The 23,674-nt window shown below is 37.9% G+C and overlaps 1 protein-coding gene across 4 annotated transcripts in view; it reads left to right on the top strand.

Moving 5' to 3' along the window:
- DNM1L (dynamin 1 like) overlaps nucleotides 1-23,674 on the top strand; it is a 42,334-nt gene that overhangs the window by 5,523 nt on the left and 13,137 nt on the right. For 2 of the 4 annotated variants that reach the window (XM_065681577.1, XM_065681592.1), the window contains exons 2-11: nucleotides 5,929-6,076; nucleotides 14,778-14,816; nucleotides 16,019-16,065; nucleotides 17,158-17,229; nucleotides 17,780-17,866; nucleotides 18,676-18,838; nucleotides 20,412-20,532; nucleotides 21,604-21,735; nucleotides 21,995-22,201; nucleotides 22,386-22,506. In XM_065681577.1, coding sequence (XP_065537649.1) covers nucleotides 5,929-6,076; nucleotides 14,778-14,816; nucleotides 16,019-16,065; nucleotides 17,158-17,229; nucleotides 17,780-17,866; nucleotides 18,676-18,838; nucleotides 20,412-20,532; nucleotides 21,604-21,735; nucleotides 21,995-22,201; nucleotides 22,386-22,506 — 1,137 coding nt within the window. The remainder of the gene's footprint in view (nucleotides 1-5,928; nucleotides 6,077-14,777; nucleotides 14,817-16,018; nucleotides 16,066-17,157; nucleotides 17,230-17,779; nucleotides 17,867-18,675; nucleotides 18,839-20,411; nucleotides 20,533-21,603; nucleotides 21,736-21,994; nucleotides 22,202-22,385; nucleotides 22,507-23,674) is intronic. The other 2 variants (XM_065681584.1, XM_065681600.1) reach the window with 1 other exon arrangement.

The raw sequence follows: 23,674 nt of genomic DNA, 5'->3' as shown, positions 1-23,674 counted from the left end.
CTAATTACATGAGGTATTTTTTTCTTAAGTGAATTATTGGAGGACTTCAGGATTTCATGCTTTGAGAAAGAATTAATCAGCCAATCTTTTATCTATTTGCTGTTGTTTGGCATGTATTTACATTTAGATATGGTGTAAATAAAGGATTCCTGAAGAAGTTTGAGCTATTCAAATTACGGCTTTCCGTACTGCTGTACATACTGTGGAGGGAGTTCCTGTGGCTTCAGGTTTCTTCCTCACTCTTTCAGGGAAGCTCTCTATTCCAGTGAATGGGGAATGGCCCGCAAGAATAGCAGTCGTTTGATCCAGTCAAGGTCCTTCATGGAGAAAATGTATTTTGTGAAAGCCAGCAGTGCGCTATGCTGGTTTCACTGCTTTCTCAAGTTGGAATTGGCCTCTTCTGCATCTTTCTAGAAGTATAATTTTGTTTCAAAGAATGTATTACAATAATTCATTTTGCCTGCATGTAACTTCAAAATTCTCTTCTGATTAGTAAATACATTTTCAGATATGTTGGCTGTTTAGAACCAGCCTAGCATGGTTCACATAGTTTACATACGAAAATTTTTCCACAATTGCTATTCCAACCAAAACAGTTCCCTTGTGGAACTGCGCTGGAATTGCATGTGTGCTGACTTTTTATTTCAGAATAATTCATGTTTGCAAAACCTGGAAAGAGAAAAAACATAAAATTTGCTGCTCTTTAGTCACAGCATGCTGAATTCTTCCAGGATAGTTACTGCAGAGAACTTCTTTTCAAAGCACCTATCTGGCTAATATTTCTGAAGAGATTCCAGCAAAAATGTATTAACTTACGTTAAAATAAAAGAATTAAAATATAGTAAACTGTATGTGTATGTATGTATTGCTAAGAGCATGATCTGGCCAGCAGGGCTTTTACAATTCTTTTATGACAGAAACTGCAAAATTGCAACCATTCTGCCTTTGTTGTCAAGGTAGATGCATTGCTTTTCTTAAGAGAATTTTTCAGGAATTACTGTGTCTCACTGAGAAATTTCTCCTACTTCACAATTCTTTACTGTCATTCTTAAAGGTTTGTTATTGTTGTGCTACTGAAAAGGACATTGGGAATACTGATACCACTGCCTCTTTATTTTCTTGTGCTCTCCTGAGTACATCTGTATTGTGTTGTAGGGAGTTCTTTTCAGTTTTTCCTGTTTGATCAGATAATAAAATAATTATCAGTTTGTCCTATCAAAAGCAAGAAACAAAGTGTACACCCCTTTTAACCAGTTTTCTCACTGGATGTTCACCAGTAGTTTATTGGACAGATTTCTTTATAAAGGTTTTTTTTTCACAGATGATTTATTTTACATTGGCTCCACAAAGCGGTTAAGAAGTCTAAAGATAGACAGAGGGAAGTCAGCAGATTGTTGTAAGATGACTTGGAATTTGTTGCAGCCAATATAAGTCCCTTATAATTTTGGTAATACTTGAAATATGCAATAATCAACAATCTGAGCAAAGGACTGTAAAAAAAATCTCATGATTTCTTGTGCATCAGTAAGAATCCAGGTGAGTCTTCTGTTTATGCCTTCTTGCTGCATGGACTTCTTAGGAATAAAAGCAGACTTTGGCTTATTTACTGAGCTAAGTAGTGGGATACAGTGAATTACGGGACAGTGAAGCTCAAGAGATCTGACATGCCTTTAAGGATAATCTCATTGGAGCACAAAACAGTAGTCCATACAGATGCTCAGGCAAATGAGTAATCATGTAAAGAGAGCATTGTGGATGGAACTCATGACTGAGCACCTACACAGAAGACTCGTGCAGGAGATAGAAGTGAGGACAAGCTGCTCAAGGATATAAAAACATGGGCTGCATATGCAAAGATGGTATTAAGGCTAACGTTCCACTAGAGTTGAAACTGATAAGGGACATCAAAGGCAACAAGAATAACTGCGGATGTGGTGCTGGAAGTTCAAGAGGGAAAGAGTATTGAGGAAAATACGGGCTTGCTGTGGTATGATGGCTGATTTAGTGACAGTGAATACAGACAAGGCTGAGGCACATGATGCTGTTTTTTTTGCCTTGATCTTCACCAGTAGGGTCTTCTAGGCCCTTGTACTTACAGATGGGGCTCAAAGTAGAAGGTAACTATCAATAGTGGAAGCGAATTGGGTCAGGGTTCTCTTGGATATGAAGAAGGCATCTTTGCATGCTGTTGGCTATGGCATGCATGCCTTCTAAAATTAGGAATGCTAATGAAGACTTGGAAAAAGAGTAAGACAGCCAATTAAGTAAATGTTTGGGACAAATGGGAATGGTTCTTCATAGTGTTACTTAAGTTTTCAATACAAACTGTCTTGTCAGCAACTCTGAAGTGTTTTTAAAGTAACATATCTTGCTATTAATGAAGCTGGACAATTATAAAGTCATGTGCTGTGTCTGCTTCTGTCATGCATTGCTGCTGAATTCCTGAAAAATGTGGTTAGCAGTACAGCAAGTTGCAAAACAAATTTTCTCATAAGGATTAGCTTAGTGGATGGGAACATATGCCTTTTGATACTCAGTAAGTGCACAAGGTTGAAATATGCAGGAACAAGTAAAGAAGAAATGAAGGATAGGGAAGCAGAAGCAAGATCATTGGGAGTGTTGAACAGTAGAGATTCTGGCTTTTTGGAGTGGATCACAGTTCTTACTGAGTTCAGCTTTTTAATTTGAATGAGTAACTGCACAGTTGTTTCTGTGTTGTTCTGCCCTTCATCCTTGATTGTTTTAGATTAGCTTGAAGATGGTGTTGGCAATTATGAAAATATAACTTAAGGATGCAGTGCGAAAGATGATGAGATTTACATCATCTATGTGTCAGAGTGTCTTGAAATAAAACAAGGCCTTTGTGTGCCTCATTTCTTACCGTCTTAGTACTTCTGGGAAAAATGATTTTACCGTTCATCAAACTCAGGTGAATTATCTGTGAGACTGACCATGGTCAACAGAGCAGAGTCTTAAACACTCGACAGTGGAAGTTTGATACAATAGTTAAAGAATCAACAGACAAAGATAGATGTTTCTGTATTTGCCCTTTTTTTCTGAGCAATCTTATGAAGTTCCTCTGAATATCATAGCTTTTAGATATTCAAATAAAGGTCAGGTGTTAGGGTCCAGACTGACCTGCCATAAGAAGTTAGAATTTGTTAATGCTTTTCTGCACCTGTTGTGGAAAGAGTTTATGGATTTCAGTCCATGGGTAAAATCGTGATGAGCCGAAAAAAAAAAGATGACAAAAGATGACAAAACAAGTGTGATGCTGCTGCAGACTTGTTCCTAAAAATGCTGTGGTACCTCTGGTCATCAGTATTAGTCTCTCTCTTAAATTTGCTGCATGAACAACTGGCTGAACTGAATTTATTTTCTGGGAAGACCCATATACTTCACTTCTTCCTGCTGGCAGAAAAAATACAAGCTTTGTGCTTATTGCTTTTCTTACCACTTCCCAGACAGTTCTTGGTAATGGATGTGTATGGGACCCAGGTTAAGGAGTGCGTCATTAGATAGTGTATTATGCTCCAAGAACAGATTGCTTTAATAGGGAACATAATGCAATTTGAAAAAATTTCCTGATGTGTGGAGTTCTGTAGTGTCATATCTAATACATGACTTAATATTTACAAAGGATCCATATCGTTCCTTCTACATCCAAAGATAACTGTGAGAATGGTGTAAGACAGCGTTTCAGTTCTATACATAGTTTGGTGTGTGCCCATCTCAGCTTCCTTTAACGCTACTCTTTTGGAAGGATGAAACAATGAGCAGTAGAGTGCAACACCTGGTGCCATGGATTTTGGTTTCCTGTCTTGTTGAGGTTTTTGGTGAGGACTTCAGCTATGTAATACTAACCCTTCTTTACTTGAATTATATGCTCAGAGAAGCTACTTCCTCTGAGTCTCACTTCCAGCCCTTTGAGACTGTTCTACCCATGAGTAAGAAACCTGGCTCAAGAGATGTTAAAAATATTTTTAATAAGTGAAACCCTGGTGGGTTTGCATTTTTTTTTTTTGTCTCCCAGTGCCACTGATGAACTCTAATAATGTCTAATTTTTCTGAATAGGCATTCCATGTGGTTTAAATTATGAAGTTTGTTAAGAAATGGTTTGTTGTTTGTCACTCTGAAATAAATGTTTTTTCACATTCTGTAATATTAGTAATTCTTGAGAAGTTTGCTACAATGGCAGTTCTTGCAGGGAGTATTCCAGAGCTAGTTTGTGATTTGGCCAGATTGTTCTTCAGTGAGTTTTAGGTAGGATTTCAGTGACCAATATCCTGTCATAAGCTCCTTGCATGGAAGGTGCCCAGAGTTCATTGGGTAAGATCAGGTGAATAAGAAAATTATTAATTACTCTCTAAGAGAGTCTTTTGAAGCAAAAAGGCTGTATTTCTGTTTCCTGTGACCCTGTCCTCCCTGCGTACTCTAAATAGTTGATCTCACTGCTGTCAAATTTGACTTAGATTTGCTTTGAAAAATATACACAATCTGCATTGGTTTGTTAGTCACCTCTTAGGACAGATGACATTGTATGCCATAAAGCATAGTTACACAATGAAGTGTTAGAAGAAAAGAAGATTTTCATTTGCTGTTGTTCAAGCTTTCTAGGGGTTTGACCTTGTATTTTAATATTTGTTTTGTGCTTATGCATTTAAGTCCTATTTTAACAGGTTCTGATCCTCTCATGTTCCCATTTTGTCTTATGACACTGTTAGATATATGCTGTTTGATAGTGCTGTGTTGCTTCTTTTCTGCTGATCTGTTTTTCATTTTTAGAAAACTCACCTATGATGTCATTAAATGTATGATATTTAAAAGATATTTAACACTGTTTTTGTGGTATGCTACATTATGTGCACATTTTATGATTTACTTGAAGGCTCGAATCTGTTCTTTCAGAACTGGAAAGCTGAATTGAGATTGTAGAGCAGTAATGCACATTCGAGCTGTCAGAAGCATCTGTTGGGATTTTTTTGTTTCGTTGGGGTTTTTAAGAGAATTGTTTGGTAGCAGCCTTATTATAGAAACATTTCCTAGCTGATGGCAATGATTGTCAGAGCAGGTTTTCTCATGGCATGCCCATGCTGACTATCCAGCTGAAGGAAACTGTAAAAGATTAATACAGTTCTGTTAAGAAGACAAAACCTTATTGGTCAGACTTTCAAAGTATTAGGTTGACGTATCTGGGTCTGTTGTTTGCTTATGGTTAGTTTTATCATGGTAGTAGTCTTGAATCACATTTCAAACCTATATGTTCACAGCTTCTTATTGGACCATATAGTCCAAATCTGCATTTTATACAAAAATTCTACAGAAGAACATTTTAAATGTAAGACTCTCAAAGCATATTTGTAATTTCACAGCTTTTTAAGTATTTCATAACTTGTTACAGTTTTTTATTATGTAGACAGATATTTGCAGTCAGTTTAGTTGTAAATACTTCTATGTACACAAAGTTGGAGAGACAGTATAAAACAATGTTTATATATATAGCATATCAAATAGTGCATTTATGAAGTTGGTTAAGACATTATACTAGAAAAAACAAACAAAGGAATGTAAGATTGTAATAGCTTAATGTACTCAAGTGTACGTAGTTAGTATCTTAAGATATTAAGATATAAGTCTTAAGAGATAGAAGCCATGCAGACACATGTATTTTCTAAGTGTCACATAGCTTTTTAAGTATCCCAGTCGTGTTTATACAGTTGCTGGTTTGTAGCTGACTTTTGTCCTTCAGTGCATATGCAGTGTGATACCGCTGTTATATGCAGCAGGTCTGTCAGACACTTCTTCAGGCATTGTATAGCAGAGGACTATTGCCCGCTGTTTGCAGGGGTGATGAAAGCAAGCTGAAACTAAAATATTACAGCATTTTGATGTTTAAGAAAATCATGTAGCTGTATTCCAATTTTCAGAGCAGTGGAAAGAGTTCTGTGTTGGAAAGTCTTGTGGGGAGGGATCTGCTCCCACGAGGTACTGGAGTTGTCACCCGGAGACCCCTTATTCTGCAGCTGGTGCATGTTTCCCCAGAGGATGGTCGGAAAACAGCTGGAGATGAAAATGGTAAGTGTGATACAAGAGTGTGCTTTGCCTTGTAGGAAAGAGACTTTGAATCTTTCTTGTTCATTTGACTGAAAAATCAGTTGAAAAAAAATGGCTCTTGTCACATCTGTTCTGTCCCTTTAGAAATGTCATTTAGAAGTCAAAATCTGGATATTCAAAATATCTTTAATGTTTTAAGTTTTTCTATTCTTAGGAAACACTTGAGAAAAGCATACCAAAGAAAGCATTTCAGTTATGATTATGATTGTGTAGAGTGTAGAGAACATGATTTTCTTGTATGTGTTTTTCTTCCCCTCTTTTGCTGTATAAATAAGGTTTTTCCTTGAGAAGATGAGTATGTGACTTCTTAAAAGGAGGTTAGGAATTAGGTAAGAAGAAGAAAGGAAAACAAACGTAGTAGAAGCAAACAAATTTTAATGGGCATGTTCTGTAGTGTACAGGTGCTACCTTACTGAGCTGCACTGAGATTCCAAATGCATGAAGAGCTACACACAAAATGTTCTGAAGCGGTTTACTTTGAAACTTATCTCTACAGATCAAGAAAGTAATCTCACTTGTCCCTTGGGAGTTTAAATACTTGTTCTATACAAGCTATTGCCCTTGATATTATGAAAGAGCAGCGGAGTCATAGCCACCTTGTGATTGTAAGATAAATCTTAGCTTTTTCATGTAGGCAGTAAAAAGTGCACAGGCTTTGATGGTGTGGTAAACTTGGGGCTATAATTGTTATCATTGTATTCAAATTTTTTTTAATGTATTTTTAGCGATAGTAAGTCAAGGTATCAGTAGTTCTTTACAGTATTTCTTTTAATGTAATTGTAGAATGATAGAATAGTTAGGATTGGAAAGGCCCTTAAGATTATTTAGTTCCAACCCCCCTGCCATGGCCAGGGACACCTTACACTAGACCATGTCACCCAAGGCTCTGTCCTGGCCTTGAACACTGCCAGGGATGGAGCATTTACCACTTCCTTGGGCAACCTTGTTCCAGTGCTTCACCACCTTCACAGTAGGGAAATTCCTTATATCTAACCTGAACTTCCCCTGTTTAAGTTTTAACCTGTTACCCCTTGTCCTATGGCTACAGTCCCTAATTAAGAGCCCCTCCTCCAGCATCCTTGTAGGCCCCCTTCATATAGTGGAAGGCTGCTATGAGGTTTTGATGTAGCTTCTCTTCTCTAGGCTGAACAACCTGAATTTTCTCAGCCTGTCTGTGTATGGGAGGTGCTCCAGCCCCCTTATTGTCCTTGTGACCCTCCTCTGGACTTGTTCCAACAGCTCCATGTCCTCCTTATGTTGAGGACACCAGAACTGCACACAGTACTCCAAGTGGGGTCTCAGGAGAGCAGAGCACAGGGGCAGGATCACCTTCTTCGACCTGCTGGTCACACTCCTTTTGATGCAGCTGAGGGTACGGTTGGCTTTCTGAGCTGTGAGCGCACACTACTGGCTCATGTTCTGTTTCTCATCAACCAGTACCCCGCAGGGCTGCTCTAAATCTCTTCTCCGCCCAACCTGTAGTTGTGCCTGGGATTGCCCTGACCCAGGTGAAGGACCTTACACTTTTCATTGTTGAACTTCATAAGGCTGGCACTGCCCCCCCTCTCAAGCATGTCACAGTCCTTCTTCATCTCATCCCTTCCCTCCAGCATATCAGCTGAACCACATATCTTAATGCCATCAGCATCCCAATGTCCATGTTATCAACAAAGATATTGAACAGGCTCTGTCCCGACACCCAAGACCATTTGTTACTGGTCTCCAGCTGGACATTGAACTGTTGACAGCACTCTGTGTGCTGCCATATACCCAATTCATTATCCACCTGGTGGTCCATCCGTCAAATTTATTTCTCTCCGGTTTAGAGACAAGGGTGTCATGTGAAACTGTGTCAGATACTTTGTATAAGTCCAGGTGGGTAATGTTAATGCTTTGCCCCTATCCTAGTGTTCTGTAGCCCCACTGTAGAAGACCACCAAATTGGTAAGGCACGATTTGCCCTTAGAGAAGCCATGCTGGCTGTCACCAACCAACTTACTGTTTTTCATGTGTCTTAGCATGAGTCCCAGAAGTATCTTTTCCATGATCCTGTCAGGCAGAGAAGTGAGATTGACTGGTATGTAGTTTCCTGAGTCTTCCATTTTCCCCTTCTTGAAAATGGGCATTATGTTTCCCTTTTTCCAGTCACTGGGGACTTCACCTGACTGCCATGGTGTTTAAAATATGATGGACAGTGACTTAGCAACTTCATTTGCCAGCTCCTTCAGGACCCACGAATGGATTTCATCATATCCCATGGACTTGTGCTCATTCAGGTTCCTAAGATGATCTGAAACCCGATCCTCCCCTACAGTGGGCCTAGGGTCTTCATTCTGGCAGTAATATTTATACCCTTTGGTTTCTGAAGAGCAGTTGCTAATACTGTGCAGTTTAAAGCTCCAGTGTCCATTCTTGCAACAATCAGAGAACACAATTTGGGTTTATAACAATTAAAAACTTTTAGTATTTAATCCAGGGTGTGCTGGATTGTGAAAAACTGTAGGAAAACTCAGGTTGGAAATGATTTCAGGAGGTCTGTAGTCCAACCTCCTCCTCAAAAAAGGGCTAACTCTGAACTCAAGGCGAGGTTGCTTGGGGCTTTATCCAGTTGGGTCTTGAAAGCATCCAAGGGTGGTGAATTCAGAAAGTCTCTGGGCAGCCTTTTAGAAATGACACATTTGATCTCCTTAAATGTGGATTTACATTACTTGTATTGTGCAGTGTACAATTTCCAGTACTTTTCAGAGTGCTTTGATTCTGAGTTGTTGGGTAAAACATGATTTTGTTCTGTACCTTCACAGGTATAAAAGATAGTTTCATAATTAAAATGTTCTGAGTCAAGGCATCCTTTCTCGTGTGGGTTGCATTCGATCTGGTGTTTCAGATTTTAAATCTAAAATGGGACAATATTATTGCATAATAATAAAATAATATTTGAGGCCCATTTAGGTATTTTTTTGGGGGGGGTGAGAATCAATTTCTAATATGTGCATGTTACAATTTCTTGATGTTCCGTTGACAGAGATGTGGGCTTGTTTGCTAAGAACAGACAAACGCTTCTGACTTACCAGTTGCATTTGAAATGACTCTCCTGCCTCCAGAATCCAAGTAAATCACAGTCTAAATGGTTTTGTCACTGATCTGGTTTAGCATATGTACAGATCTGAGATGGGATCAGGTAGCTTGGAAAGAAAAAAGATGGCAACCCCTTATTTGGGCTATGCTTTCTGACATTGTAAAAAGTCACTATACTGCTACAGATCATAATTGTGTTATGAGGTGCATGCATTTAGGATTTCTCGGGGGGAAATCCATGGTCTTGCAGAAAAAGTTTTTCTCTGTGTGAGGGTTTTCTTCTTTACAAATTGAATGTTGGACTATAGAGTAGCTAGTCTTGGCCACTGTTTTCTGAATGTGCTGGCAATGAGCTATCTGTACTCACAGATAGCTCTTTTGCAACTGCCTCTGTTTTGTAATTTTTGTTTTGTGATTTGTCACCTTTTTTCATCATAATGCTTCCTGTAGGTGTGTACTAGTATTACATATGAGTATGTCCATGTAAAAATAGTACTAGTCTGTGGTTGTTACAAGCTTAAATTTTACCTCTGCCTGAGTGTTTGCTTCCGGAAAGCTTCCTGGTTTTTAATACAATGTTTGAGCAAGAATTGCAGCCAGACATCTGAATTAACTTACGATTTTCTAACATGCAACAATGAGGGAAAGCAGATATGATCTTTTAAGTCACTGATGAGCCGTGTGATACCCTTTTGCGGTGGTCACTGCAAGAAATCAAGATAGAAAACATTTCTATTAAATATGAAATGCTGTGTTTTCCTAATATGATAGTTCAGACTGAGATGTATGTGGTATGGTATGAAGGAAATGTTCTCATTATGCTTTTGCTGTTTAGTCTCTAGTGATTCAGCACATATGGTATGTTTGTGGTGTTACCACAGTATGGTGTTGTCTTACCAGGTTGCAAGAGAAGTGTCTAGTCTCATGAATTATTAAATCGGTATTGTAACTAAGACCTATTGTGGTAGCTTAACCATTTGTTAAGAAATGGAAAAGAGGATGGAACATATGAATGGTCCATTAGTAAATGTTTATAGGTTCTTTTTTTTTTCTTTTGTCCCAAGATGGGAAGCTAAATGTTGTTCAAAACTGAACAGATGGAATTATATGGAAAATAGGAGTAATTAACAGATATCTGTTGCTTGATAAATCAACCCTACTTTGTCAGCTTTTTGCTCTATGCTTCAAAGAGGAGTCTCTTGTGCCTAGCTCCCAAACAAGAGCTTCATTGTATTTAGCTCTATAGGAGCACAGCAGGAGAAGAGCTTTCACTCAAGAGCTTGCCATCTAGTTAGCATCAAGGATAGAAAAAATGGTGCAACTTACAGAAGGGATTGGAAGATGTGCATGCTTTTTTTCACAAGTTGGATAATTTTGTGTGTGTGTCTGTTTAGAGAGCTAGGAAGAGATGAGATGCTGGGGGAGATGGGGTAGAGGGAAAATAGTTTAGATGGTAGTCTGCTGTGTCCAAGAGCTGTGAAGATACAGGAACTAGAAAGCTAGGAAGACAGCTAAGATTCTTCATGCTTTGTTGATTTTGTTTTTTTTAGTATTTGGAAAGTTCTCATTCCCATTCTGCAAGAAATCCTCTATGACTCTGAACAGCTTCTTTGTGTTCCCATTGTGTATGAAGAACATTTCCACTGGTTTAGGGAGAAGAGCTACATAGGTAACTAAAGTTAGTTAGCATTGTGCAGTATTTGAACTTCTTAAAGGTGCATTCCAGTATAGGAGCTATAGGAGTAAGAATTTAGTGGAAGGCAGTCTTGAGAAAAATACATAATCTGGCACAGATTGCCCAGAGAAGCTGTGTCTGCCCCATCCCTGGCAGTGTTGAAGGCCAGGTTGTACATGGCCTTGAGCAGCCTGGTTTAGTGTGAGGTGCCCATGGCAGGGGGGTTGGACCTAGATGATCTTTAAGATCCCTTCCAACCTGAACCATTCCTTGATTCTATAAAGTTTTTAAGTCTCACTCAAAGATATAAAAAGCCAGAAAGGCAAAGGGACTGTTTCTTTATTCAGGAGATGGTTTTTTGAAAGGCAGTATCTGTTTGTTTTTAATAGCCACTGCTTTAATAATTTCTTATAATCTGTCATACTTAATTTTATAATGACCAAAATGTCATTTCTGCACACTTTTATCTGGCGTTGACTCTTGAATGTAACAGATGATTAATTCAGCTGAAGTTTTGCCTTAAAGAAAGTAACATAATGTGTGGAAGATTGATACACCAGTGAAACTACAGTAATTAAAAAAAAAAAAAAGTTCTGCATGTAAACCAGAACATTGGGTTTTTCAGTTTAGCTTATTTAAAATATTTTCTCCTTGCCTTGCACATTCTTGCAATTTGAGTAATGTAAATCCTTCCTCCTTTCCTAAAAACTCTTTTGCATTATGTTCAAGCTAGTGGGTAATTTTTCTCAAATATTAAAGGTGTTTCTGTATAGACTTCCTCAGAAGCGTGGGACAATAGTTTCCCCAGTGTATAAAGTGAAATTTGTAAAAGCTTATACCTGGACCAGATGAAATTCTTTTTTGTTGTTGTATACACTTCAGGAGACTGCATTTATTCTTTCACATTATTTTTTTTTTTTTTTTTTCCCTCAGCAAGGCTGAGGTTGAGACTAAGCCATTTATTATGGCTTCACTCTTCTCTTGTGTTACCTATAGCAAAGAAAACATGTGGCTTATTAAAGCTTATAAAATATTGAGCCTCCTTTGAGCCATAGATATTAGCAAATTAAAACGCAATGCTTCTGGTTACTTTTTTTTATACGTATTTTAAAAAGATAACAAATTATACTAAACCAAAGGATTTCTTTATATATAGAACTAAGCCTAGTATCTAGCTGCCCATTCCAATACTACCACAAACCCAGTGGAATAGAACTTCATAAGGTTGTCATCAGCCCACCTCACAAGCGTGTCAGGGTCCCTCTGGATGGCATTCTTTCCCTCCAGCATATCAACAGAACCAGACAGCTTGGTGTCATCGGCAAACTTGCTGAGGGCGCACTCAATCCCACTGTCCATGTCAGCGATGAAGATGTTGAACAAGACCAGTCCCAATACTGATCCCTGAGTGACACCACTCGTTACTGGTCTCCAGCCGGCCATTGAGCCATTGACCACAACTCTTTGTGTGCAGCCATCCAGCCAGTTCTTTATCCACCAAGTGATCCACCTTTCAAATTGATGTCTCTCCAGTTTAGAGACAAGGATGTCGTGTGGACAGTGTCAAACGTTTTACACAAGTCCAGGTAGATGGTATGAACTGCTCTGCCCCTGTCCATCAGTTCCGTTGCCCCATCACAGAAGGCCACCAAATTGGTCAAGCAAGGTTTCCCCTTAGTGAAGCCATGCTGGCTGTCACCAAGCACCTTGTTGTTTTTCATGTGCCTTAGCATGCCTTCCAGGGGAATGTGCTCCAAGATTTTACCAGGCACAGAGGTGAGACTGACTGGTCTGTAATTCCCCAGGTCTTCCATTTTCCCCTTCATGAAAATGGGGGTTATATTTCCCTTTTTCCAGTTGTCGGGAACGTCACCTGACTGCCATGATTTTTCAAATATGATGGCCAGTGGCTTAGCAACTTCATTCGCCAGCAACTTCATTCGCCAGCAACTTCATTCGCCAGCTCCTTCAGGACCCGCGGATGGATTTCATCACGTCCCATGGACTTGTGTAGCTTCAGGTTCTTAAAATGGTCTTGAACCAGATCTTTTCCTACAGTGGGCCCAAGGTCTTCATTTTCACATTCCCTGTGTCTGCCTTCCAAGACTTGGGTGGTGTGGTCAGAGCATTTGGCAGTGAAGACTGAGGCAAAGAAGTCATTCAGAACCTCAGCCTTCTCCAAATCCAGGGTAGCCAGTTCTCCCGAAAGCTTCCTCAGGGGGTCCATGTTGTCCCTAGTCTGTCTTTTATTCGCAGTGTACCTTTAGAATCCCTTCCTGCTAACTTTCACATCTCTAGCCAAGTTTAATTCTGACTGGGCCTTAGCTTTCCTAACCTGGTCCCTAGCTTCCCCGACAACATCACTGTATTCTTCCCAGCCACCTGTCCTTGCCTCCACCATTTATAAGCCTCTTTTTTCCCTCTGAGTTTCCTCAGCAACTCCTTATCCATCCAAGGAGGTCTCCTGGCCCTCCTGCTGGACTTCCTTCTAGTTGGGATGCAGCACTCCTGAGCTTGTAGTATGTGATCCTTGAATATCAACCAAGAGTCTTGGGGCCCCCCTGCCCTCTAGGGCAGTAATTTAAGACTAAGCCAGTGTGTCCTAGGAGGATACAATCTCCCCCTGAGGAATATAACAGCAGAGTGCTTGCTTCTTTTCTTTCACATGTAATGGTGACAATATCTTTCTGTATCTCTTTCTTCCTGGCTTTATGCTTGTCTTTATTATATTTAATTTTTAAAAGGGGATGAGCAATGCAATCTTGAAGATAGTGTAGTTTATTCGTGTATGTGCATTTTGCTTTATTTTCTCTGACCTATAAATAAACTAAACCAAACCTGTTTAATAACCTGGAATTAATGAGCCCTTTCATTTTGCACTTACTTTGGAGGCTAGTATGCAATTTTGCCTATTTACCAACAAAGAGAAGCAAAACCTGGTTCCTAACAATAGTTTCTTCATAGCTCAGGTGCCTGCAGAACAGAAAGGATAAAAGTAGTATGTTTTTTAATTTTTTTTTCCTTAATGGACTCAGTCCATCTAAATCAGCAATTTTCTGTTGATGATAAACTTTTAACTTACTGACCTGAGCAGGATATTAAAGTAACTACCCAGATGTCCTAGGTTTTCCAAACTGATGAATTGATTGTTGCTGTGTTACTTGCATTTTGTGCCAAACAGGCATGTGCCAAAAATGTCTTCACCCATTTGTTTTGATTCTTGCACTTCCATGGTTCCGTACTGCCATAATATAAAAAAAGTTATAAACTCATCAACCTTTCAATAAAAAGTTTGCAATTTTTTTTTTGGTAACGGGATTTCCATAAATAATTTCAGAAAATTAGAAGTTGAGAAGGGTGATAGCTAATGTTGTCTCTTCTCAAATCTGTCTCAGAACTGCCATAATATTGTAGTGGGTTTTTTTAGGTGAGCATTAGAAAGATTAATGCAAAACCTCAGGTTTCTTTCCTGTACAGTACTGTTACTTCCAGTGACAAGAAAGAATAAGGAAACATTTTTATTGTTCTTGACATGAGTAAATGATAAACATATTCACCAAAGAAGTTCAGCTTTGCAGAACCCAGTGGTGCTGTTTCTTGTGCTCTGATAAAAATACTGTGAGCTGTTGGAATTAGATTAACAGCAATAATAATGTTATCATCAAGTAAGCTTTGTTGTATAGAGTTTCTGAATAACATGCATAATTTATCAGTGTTTTAGTTAAGATCTTATTTCTGTGCATATTGTTAATATGCTACACATTCTCATCAATAGTAGAATAGCATGCACATCTGTCTGCGTGCATTTGTGACCTTTGTAATACAGTCTGGTACTGAAAGTTAATAAAATGCTATATTAAATCTGATTAAAAATTTTAAACATCATTCAATGCTGTTTCTCTTTAACTGCAGACCCTGCTACATGGAAAAATCCAAGACACCTTTCTAAAGGTTGCCTTTATCCACTTGCTTTTTCTCCCTGCGCATAAAGTGCATGCTTATATACACTAATCACATACATTTCATGGCACTTTATTGTTGTTTACACTTTTACTTTTACACTTTGGCTACTGTGTTGATTGATTATTTTGCTGAGTCTTGTGATCTGGTTGATTTTTAGTTTTCTGACGTTGCATAAGAATGAGATGATTTTTGCTTTTCTTCTGTGCCGTTGCTGCTTCATAGAATTTCCTGCACTTTTAATTCCCAAATCCTTAAAAAAAAATCTTTCGATCAGCATCTTGAAATTCAACTTGAGTGGAAAAATGCTTTGCAAGATTATTTGATTGTAGGTAAACTGTGTGTTTGCCAAATGGCCACATTTCTTGTAGGTTGTTCTTCTAGAGCAGACTGCTGTATTGGGGAACAGAGGAGAAATAACCAAAACCTGAAAATTTTAAATGGAATTTATCACTACTACTTGGAAACCTAGTTGTGGAAGTGTCAGTATCTCACAGTGTGACTCAGACTGCTGCCTGTGCTACCAAGCAGGAACTGACGAAACTTTGCTGTTTCTGGGACTTCTTTTGAATAGCCCCAAGTCATTCTGGACATCAGTGGTGACTGGCAAGAGTTAAGATGTTTGGTCCTTGACAGATTTGGGAAGAGACATGTCCTCCTAAGACTACATTGCTATACAGAGTTCTTACATATTTTCTGTTTGCTTGGTTTTCATTCTACAGGTTTTTCTAACTTTTTCTTTCAGCTGTAGTTAGATCTCACTTGCATGGTAAAGGAAAATATGCTAAAAGCTAGTGTTTATTTCAGGTTTTTTAACTGCTGCTAATAATTCTTTTATTTTCTGTTGCGAGCTGATATTTAATGGACTAGACCATTTCTGAAAAATGGTAGGATAGCTTATGACTGGTTCAGTCACAATTGGGAAGATGGACTTGTGCAAGAGAGGCAAATTAAAGAGTAATGAGATGCAATGCTTACATAAGGAGAATCATAAATGTATGCAATCATACAGCAGAATCATACAGTAATAAGCAGAATCATAAATGTATGAGCTATTTAGCATCTAAATGTAAAAAGCAGACTAATTTTGCTGCTTGGGGAAAAAAATCATTGTTTTCAACAAACAGGGTCTTGGAAAAATGAAATTGAAAGATCTACTTCCTCTTCCTCATGTATCAATTCTTTGTTTTCAGAGATAGATGCTGCAGAGTGGGGTAAATTTCTTCACACCAAAAATAAGGTAAGTTTACTCCGGTGATGAGAGTAGCAGTGTCATAAATATGCTATCATATATATACTTAATTACATACCTTTTCCCTTGACTTTCCCAAAAAGGAGATGCTTTTGCCTGCTATACTATATGCCAGAATATTGAAGGTTTTCTGTTTTGGTTTTTATGAGTAGAAAACTTCTGAAAACATACTTTTAATTTCAAGATGGAAAGTTTATTAATAGTTGTCTGTAGTGAGGGTCATTGATTCTGCCAAGTTACTTATCTTAATCCTTTTTGTGCTATATTGTTAGTTTTTTTTCTTTTTTGTGTGTTGACAAAATTGGAAAGGACATTGTAAAGACAAGGAAGTATATAGTCACAAGTAATTTCAGTCCTTTGAACAACTGGCTACTTCAGAGATTTATCAGAAAGCTATGATAAGGAAGAAAGAGCCTAATGAGCATCAGGGGGGAGAAACAGATGAGATGACCTAGGACTTCAGTAAGAGTCAAAGCTTAAATATTTATTCCAATAAATTAATCTTTTAGTTGACATATGAATTTGTTTATTACTCTAAAGTGATTTCCTTGCCTTCTAGAGAGTACTAGTAATTGAAGGAAATCTAGAGAGGAATGCAGAAGGAACCTGTGCAAGGGGAGCGCTATGATAACGTATTTTGGATTAGTGCAAGGAGAATAGTTTTGGCAAGAGTGGAAAAAATTTGAAATGAAACTGCCTTTGTTCTTCCTGCTCTTGTATCCTGAACCTCTTCCTATCTCTGTGTTGTTTATTAACTTCAGAGTATTGCAACTAGATTTGACGTGGAATTAAGTGCTTGAAATTCTCTTTAACTGAACACTATTTTATACGTTGTCTGACATCAGTGGGTTATTAACTGCATCTCACAGTATTAATCAACAGATTAAATACCAAGATTACAAATTCTATAACTTTTAGCACTGTACTGCTGTTAGCATTAGTTTAGGGTCTAATAGTAATTTTTTCTCACCTCTTGTGTACTAAGTTACAGAGTGTCTCTTGGAGAAGGGAGCATTATTTTGCAGTTGGGTAAGTGGATGCTGTCTGATTCTTAAAAAATCTTTTTCTTACATACTTCAGATCTATACAGATTTTGATGAAATTCGTCAGGAAATAGAAAATGAAACAGAGAGGATTTCAGGAAATAATAAGGTAAGTGTTGCACTGTCTGTCTTGCTATAGATTCTCATGCTGCTTAAACCTTTATTCAACAGTTTGGGCAGCTGGAAGTGAAAATCATTGAACTATTCTAATGAAGAACACAGCATTGCTGCTTGAGATTATTTTTTTTTCCTACTGAGTTTGTGAGCTATATGACTTCAACTAAAAGAAAATGCAAAGAATTGCTGTTGCTTTACTTCAGAGCTTCCTTAATAATAGTGCAAAAATGAAACTTTGAGTTCAACTTGCTTTCATTTTCCACATACATGGCTTTACATGTAATTAGAAAATTGATTATTCTATTCTTGCATATCTATATAATCACTGAAATGTGATAAGCGTTTATGCATTATATTGAGGAGGAAAATAGGGCTGCTTCCAGAAATGAAGGGATTGTGCAGATGTAGCTGTCTTTATCCTCACCAATAGTTGTAATGTGTATGATGGAAGAATTCTAGTAGGAAACAACAGTTTTTGGCTTTCTGAATGGTGCATTTCCATAATCCAGTACAGTGATCAAATTTTACTATTATATTTCTAGGGGATCAGTCCTGAACCTATTCATCTTAAGATTTTTTCATCTAATGTTGTAAATCTGACTCTTGTGGATTTACCTGGAATGACAAAGGTAGGATGCAGAATGCTTCTCTTTTGATTCACTGTGAACAGTGTATTTTGAAACAAAGAGTGTATGTTCATACTTTGGCATTATTCTGTATTATTGAAGTTTTCCTTAGGTTAAGTAGTTAGTTATATAAATTTGAGATGTCTCCATCTTCTGGTGTAGGATTTGGGTTTCTGGTGCTCTTTGCTGTTGTAAAAGGTAGATTTGCTTAAGTTCTTCCTCTTCCTATATACAGCTGAGGAATTGGGAGCATTGTGCAGTCTGTGTTGTTTTAGTAGAAGAGATAGCAGTGGAAGTTTAAAGTTGCACCTGCAGATATAGATGGGTAGCTGACAAGTTCGAAAATGTTTTCCCTATTGCTTTTCCATAACTTGCTATGTATACTGTGCATAAGAAGTAAGGATAACTAGAAGAAATGTTCAGGTCATGTTTATTCAGGTTTTAGACTAAGTAATCTTCTGTGGCATGAAGATGACAAGATGGCTTCTTGCCTTGCCTGTGCACGTATACACCCTACTCTGCCAGTTGTGCGGGTGGTTCTTGGTGGTTTTTAACGTAATAATAAGTTAGTTAATAAATTCTTAACAACAGTGTCAAATAATTTGAATTGATTCTTATTTCTTTAAGGGTGGTTTAGATTTGTATACCTTTCAAGATCTTTCTTTTCTTTTGTGTTTGTGAAGGGGGAAGGAAAGGGCTGGAAAACTCATGGTATAGGATATGAATTTTCAATGAGTGGTCTCTCACAGGCATAAATATAAAATTTTGAACGGTTCTGCATTGTTGGTTTGTTGGTTTTTTTTCTCCTCTAGGTACCTGTTGGTGATCAGCCTAAGGATATTGAACTTCAAATAAGAGAGCTAATCCTTCAATTCATCAGCAACCCAAATTCAATTATTCTGGCAGTCACAGCTGCTAACACAGACATGGCCACTTCAGAAGCACTTAAAATTGCACGGGAGGTAGATCCAGATGGTAAGCAGTAAGAAAAACTGGATCCTGTAATTCAACTTCTTTTTTCAATTAAGTCCTAAAACTGAAGTTGTAGTAAAACAAAAGTAGTAAGCAAAACAAATGTCATTGCCTCCTAGAAAATGCAATTATTCCGTTTGCCTAGGGACTTCCTGCTGAATTCTCTGCAACTTGGAGAACACTGTGATGAATTAATATCAAGTGGATTTCTGGCTCTACAAACAACTATTTTAGTAGTCATAAGCCAGATAACTATTTTAGCAGTCATAGGAGCCACTTCTGTTTCCAGAGCAGCAAAATGGCATTACAGAATGTTGGGAGGTTTGAGATATATTTGGTTGGTTGGTTTGGGTTTTTTTTAGTAGTTTACAGTGGTCTGTTAGGATGAATTCATGCTTTAGTGTCCAAGGTTTTTCTTTTAGTAGAGGGAATAGGCCATCCCGCAACTAGTAATTGACTGTCTAGCTGTTAGTCTAGTGACTTTTACTAAGAATTAATTTACCCCTGTAAAAACGATCAGCTGTGACTTCTGGATCACTTCCCAGAATTCTAAACTGTAAAGGTCTGGAGTGGCAGCTCATGTTGCAGGTTCTGATGGAATAATGGTATGTAGTGAGAACCTGAACTACTAAAGTAGGTAGACTTTCGGACTTGTATTGATCTGAGTTTCAGGACCCAAGAACCTACTGATTTTCTTGAGGTAATGGTGTTTTTTTTTTTTTACACCCTAAAAGTGTGTTATATTTTAAAGTAAAAGTTCTTGCCATATTTTTTTCAGACCCCAAAGCCTAGGAAATATCAAGGTCCCAGAGAAATCAGCAGTCCATGTTAACCTCCATCTAGATGTGTGATATTTACCTGTTTAGTGTATTAAGGTCACATTTTCTTCCATAGTGTCCAATATGAAGCTTAGTTTTAATTCAGAAAACATTCAATCACATATTCAATAAAATATGTGTCATTAGCAAAATTAAATCCCCTAAAGCTTCTTCAGAGGATGGATTCCAAGGAATGGAATCCATTCGGTCTCTTGGAGATTTGGTCTCTTGGAGATTCCAGTTCGGTCTCTTGGAGCTTTGAGCCTATGTATATGATGCACTGTGCTGGAAGTGGGCCTGTTTTCTCCTTTAGCAGCTTCTCCAGTGGGTAGTTATATTTCAAATACAGTTCCAAACAGACTGTCATTGTGTCTGGTCCTATGTACATGCTAGAAATATGTTCAGTCCACTTGCACTTGAGTCCCCTGCTTGCCTTACTTAGTCTTCTCCACAAGTTCTTCGTAACACCTCTAACCTCATGTAGTATACAAAAAAGTTTGTTATAGTCAGTAATGTCTGTAATTTCAAACTGCATGGTGCCTAAACTTTTTTCTTTACCAGGTATGTGAGGGGAGTAGTACTGGATAAATATTTTCTTACACACCTGTTAATAAGGGGCTCCAGAGATAAATACCACATGGTTCAAACTAGTCTCTGCCAGTTTGCAGTATTAAACTTTATGCAGCGAAAGAGCTTTTTGAATGATGAATTTTAGCTACCCTGATCAAGACAAAACATTAGAGTTTTCCTTTTCATAGGTCGAAGAACCCTTGCTGTTATTACAAAGTTGGATCTCATGGATGCTGGCACTGATGCAATGGATGTGCTCATGGGAAGGGTGATTCCAGTCAAACTTGGTATCATTGGAGTAGTGAACAGGTTGGTCTGGCACATTATTTTTTAGATCATGTTAATACGAAGTGATGCTTTCAGCCTTTTTTAACCATGAATATGGTTTTAAGAATATGATGACTTGATATTGAAATACACTTAAGGACAGGCAAGCAAGAAGTTTGTTGCCACTTATCAAAATCCTGTCTGTCCTTATTTCGCTCAACCGGCAGCTAATTTAGAAAGGAGTAGGGATGCTGCTTCTAAAAGAACTGTAGTGTCACCACTTCTTTCCACTCTTGTTTTTTAGTTTGAGGGATCCTTGTGGTCAGCTGTTCACATTAGGAGTGATCCACTACAGATCTTATGTATATTAGTGCTAGCTGCATATGGAATCATAGAATAGTTAGGGTTGGGAAGGACCTTAAGATCATCTAGTTCCACCCCCCCTGCCATGGGCAGGGACACCTCACACTAAACCATGTCACCCAAGACTCCGTCCAACCTGGCCTTGAACACTGCTAAGGATGGAGCACTTACCAGTTCTTTGGGCAAACTGTTCAGTGTCTCACTACCCTCACAGTAAAGAACTTCTTCCTTATATCTGACCTGAACTTCCCCTGTTTTAAGTTTAAACCCATTCCCCCTTATCCTGTCACAGCAGTCCCTAATGAGGAGTCCCTCTCCAGCATCCTTGTAGGCCACCTTCAGATGTGGGGTCTGCACACAGCCTTCTCTCCTCCAGGCTGAACAGCCCCAACTTCTCATGAGAGGAGAGTAGAGGGGTAGGATCACTTCCTTTGACCTGCTGGTCACGTTTCTTTTGATGCAGCCCAATATATGTATAGCTATCCTACTGTTCACTTCATTTTTTGCATTAGCTAGGTTGAATCTCATATAGTTTTAATAAAAGCCTTGCTTAGTCTGTGTACAGCTGCTGCCTATACTGATTTGTTGACTGTGCTGCATGGAACAACAAATAAAACCCTTTGTTATCTCAGGAGTTATGTGTGGAGAGCAAAAAGCAGTTGTTAGATGTCCTGCTTAGACAAGCAAAAGTGTAAATTATTTTTACTTTGCATCTGTTAACTAGTGTATAACTCTCCCTTTTAACTTAAGGAGTCAGTTGGATATTAACAATAAGAAGAGTGTAGCTGATTCCATTCGTGATGAGTATGGTTTTCTTCAAAAGAAGTATCCTTCCCTAGCCAATCGAAATGGAACCAAGTATCTTGCTAGAACACTGAACAGGTATTACATATTACATAAAGTAAAATAAATGTGCTTTTAAAGATAATCTAATATAGTGGTGTGTTAGAAATACATTTCCTTTCTCTTTTGGTATTGTACAGTGATACATTAAGGAAAACTGGATTTCTGAATTTACTGTAATTTTCTGGAGTAAATGTTTTCCCTTGGTGATTACATTCTGTCTTTTCTCTGTTTTAATGGGGATTATAAAGCTGAAATTTTTTCTCCCTTTTAATGAGGGTCTATTTTCCATTTTTAGGCTGCTGATGCATCATATCAGAGATTGCTTGCCAGAACTGAAAACGAGGATCAATGTTTTAGCTGCTCAGTACCAGTCTCTACTAAACAGCTATGGGGAACCTGTTGAAGACAAAAGTGCCACTTTATTGCAGCTTATTACCAAATTTGCCACAGAATATTGTAACACTATTGAAGGAACAGCAAAATACATAGAGACTTCAGAGCTGTAAGTACTAAGTGGTTTTCTAGAATATTGACTGAGCAATTAGATGGAGGCAGTGGCTCTTGATGGCTTTCACTGGCAATATTGCTATACTAGAACATAACATACTCAAAGAAGTTTGATTCCAAACTGTTTACAATGTGAACTTTTGTTGTTTACTACTTCAGTTGCTATTTTATTATTTCAGATGTGGTGGAGCAAGAATCTGTTACATTTTTCATGAGACTTTTGGAAGAACTTTAGAATCTGTTGACCCACTGGGTGGCCTTAACACGATTGATATTCTGACTGCCATTAGAAATGCCACTGTGAGTGTTCTTCTGTATTTTGAAGTGTTGTTGCTGTACCTTGGCTTTGAAGATAAGGTTTCAACAAATTCATGCTTCTTCAGTCCTATGAATTAATGATCTCAGCTGAATGAGTTAGTATGAAGAGGCTGAATCCTGCTTATTGATATTTTAAGTGGAAAAAATACCATATCCAAATTTGCAGCCATTATCCTATGTGGAATAAGTTTAAGGCAAATGCTTACTCTTACAGGCTGAAAGCTTATGGCCAGCTTTGGCAACCTGGTACTGAAGCTATTATATGTTACAGAAATGGTGATGGAAGACTGCCTTGATTATTTTGGATTAAGTAATTTTGTTAATTATGAAGATTCAGGCTGAGGTGTATGGGCTAGGACAAGTTCAGATCTTTTAATTCTGTGTAAGGACACAACTCTTCAATGGTTGAGTGTTCATGTGACAGGTTTGATGTCTTGTGAATATGGGAATTGGTGTTGCTAAGAATTAACAGAGGGCGTTCGCTTTTAAATTCCGTAGTATATAGAATATTCACACTTTAAACCTTGACTTAAGATGTCAAACACTTATGCCTGCTTTTGTACTGTGTCCTTTTAGGTGTGGGCAGACATGTTTCTGCATGGTCAGTAATTACTCTAAATTAAGAGTGCACTTGGTACTCTGCGGCAGTGATTTGTGTGCATGCTTTTATCCTTCTGTAAATGTAAAATGTAAATCAGCATTTAGTAACATAAGAAATGTCTTCTTTTATGTGACATATATTTGTGTTTCTAAAGCTCATTAAATAAAAAAAAAAAAGGAAATTTCAGGTAAAAAATGTCTTACCTATAGCTAAGCATTGGTCTGTATGGTCATAAATTAAATTATCCCAAACACTGTAAATCATTGACACAAGTATTATGATTATACTTAACAGAAAACCCACCTATCTTGTGGTAAGAATTATATGCCCAGGACTGTCAAACTTAGGGAGAGGATGTCTTTGCCTTTATGGTTAATAAGTTCATTTAAACTTGGATCCACAAATGTGAAAGAATTGTCATAGTTTTAAGGCTAGAATGACATTAGCAGGTAGAAAGCTTCAAGATTCTATAAAGATGCTGGCTAATCATTCTTTAATACAGGGTTTGTCTTAAAGGTAATAACTATTTTATAGCTTTTATATATATAT

This window comes from Lathamus discolor, chromosome 1, assembly GCF_037157495.1.
Source record: "Lathamus discolor isolate bLatDis1 chromosome 1, bLatDis1.hap1, whole genome shotgun sequence".
NCBI lineage: Eukaryota > Metazoa > Chordata > Aves > Psittaciformes > Psittacidae > Lathamus > Lathamus discolor.
This window is presented reverse-complemented; position numbering and strand designations above follow the sequence as displayed.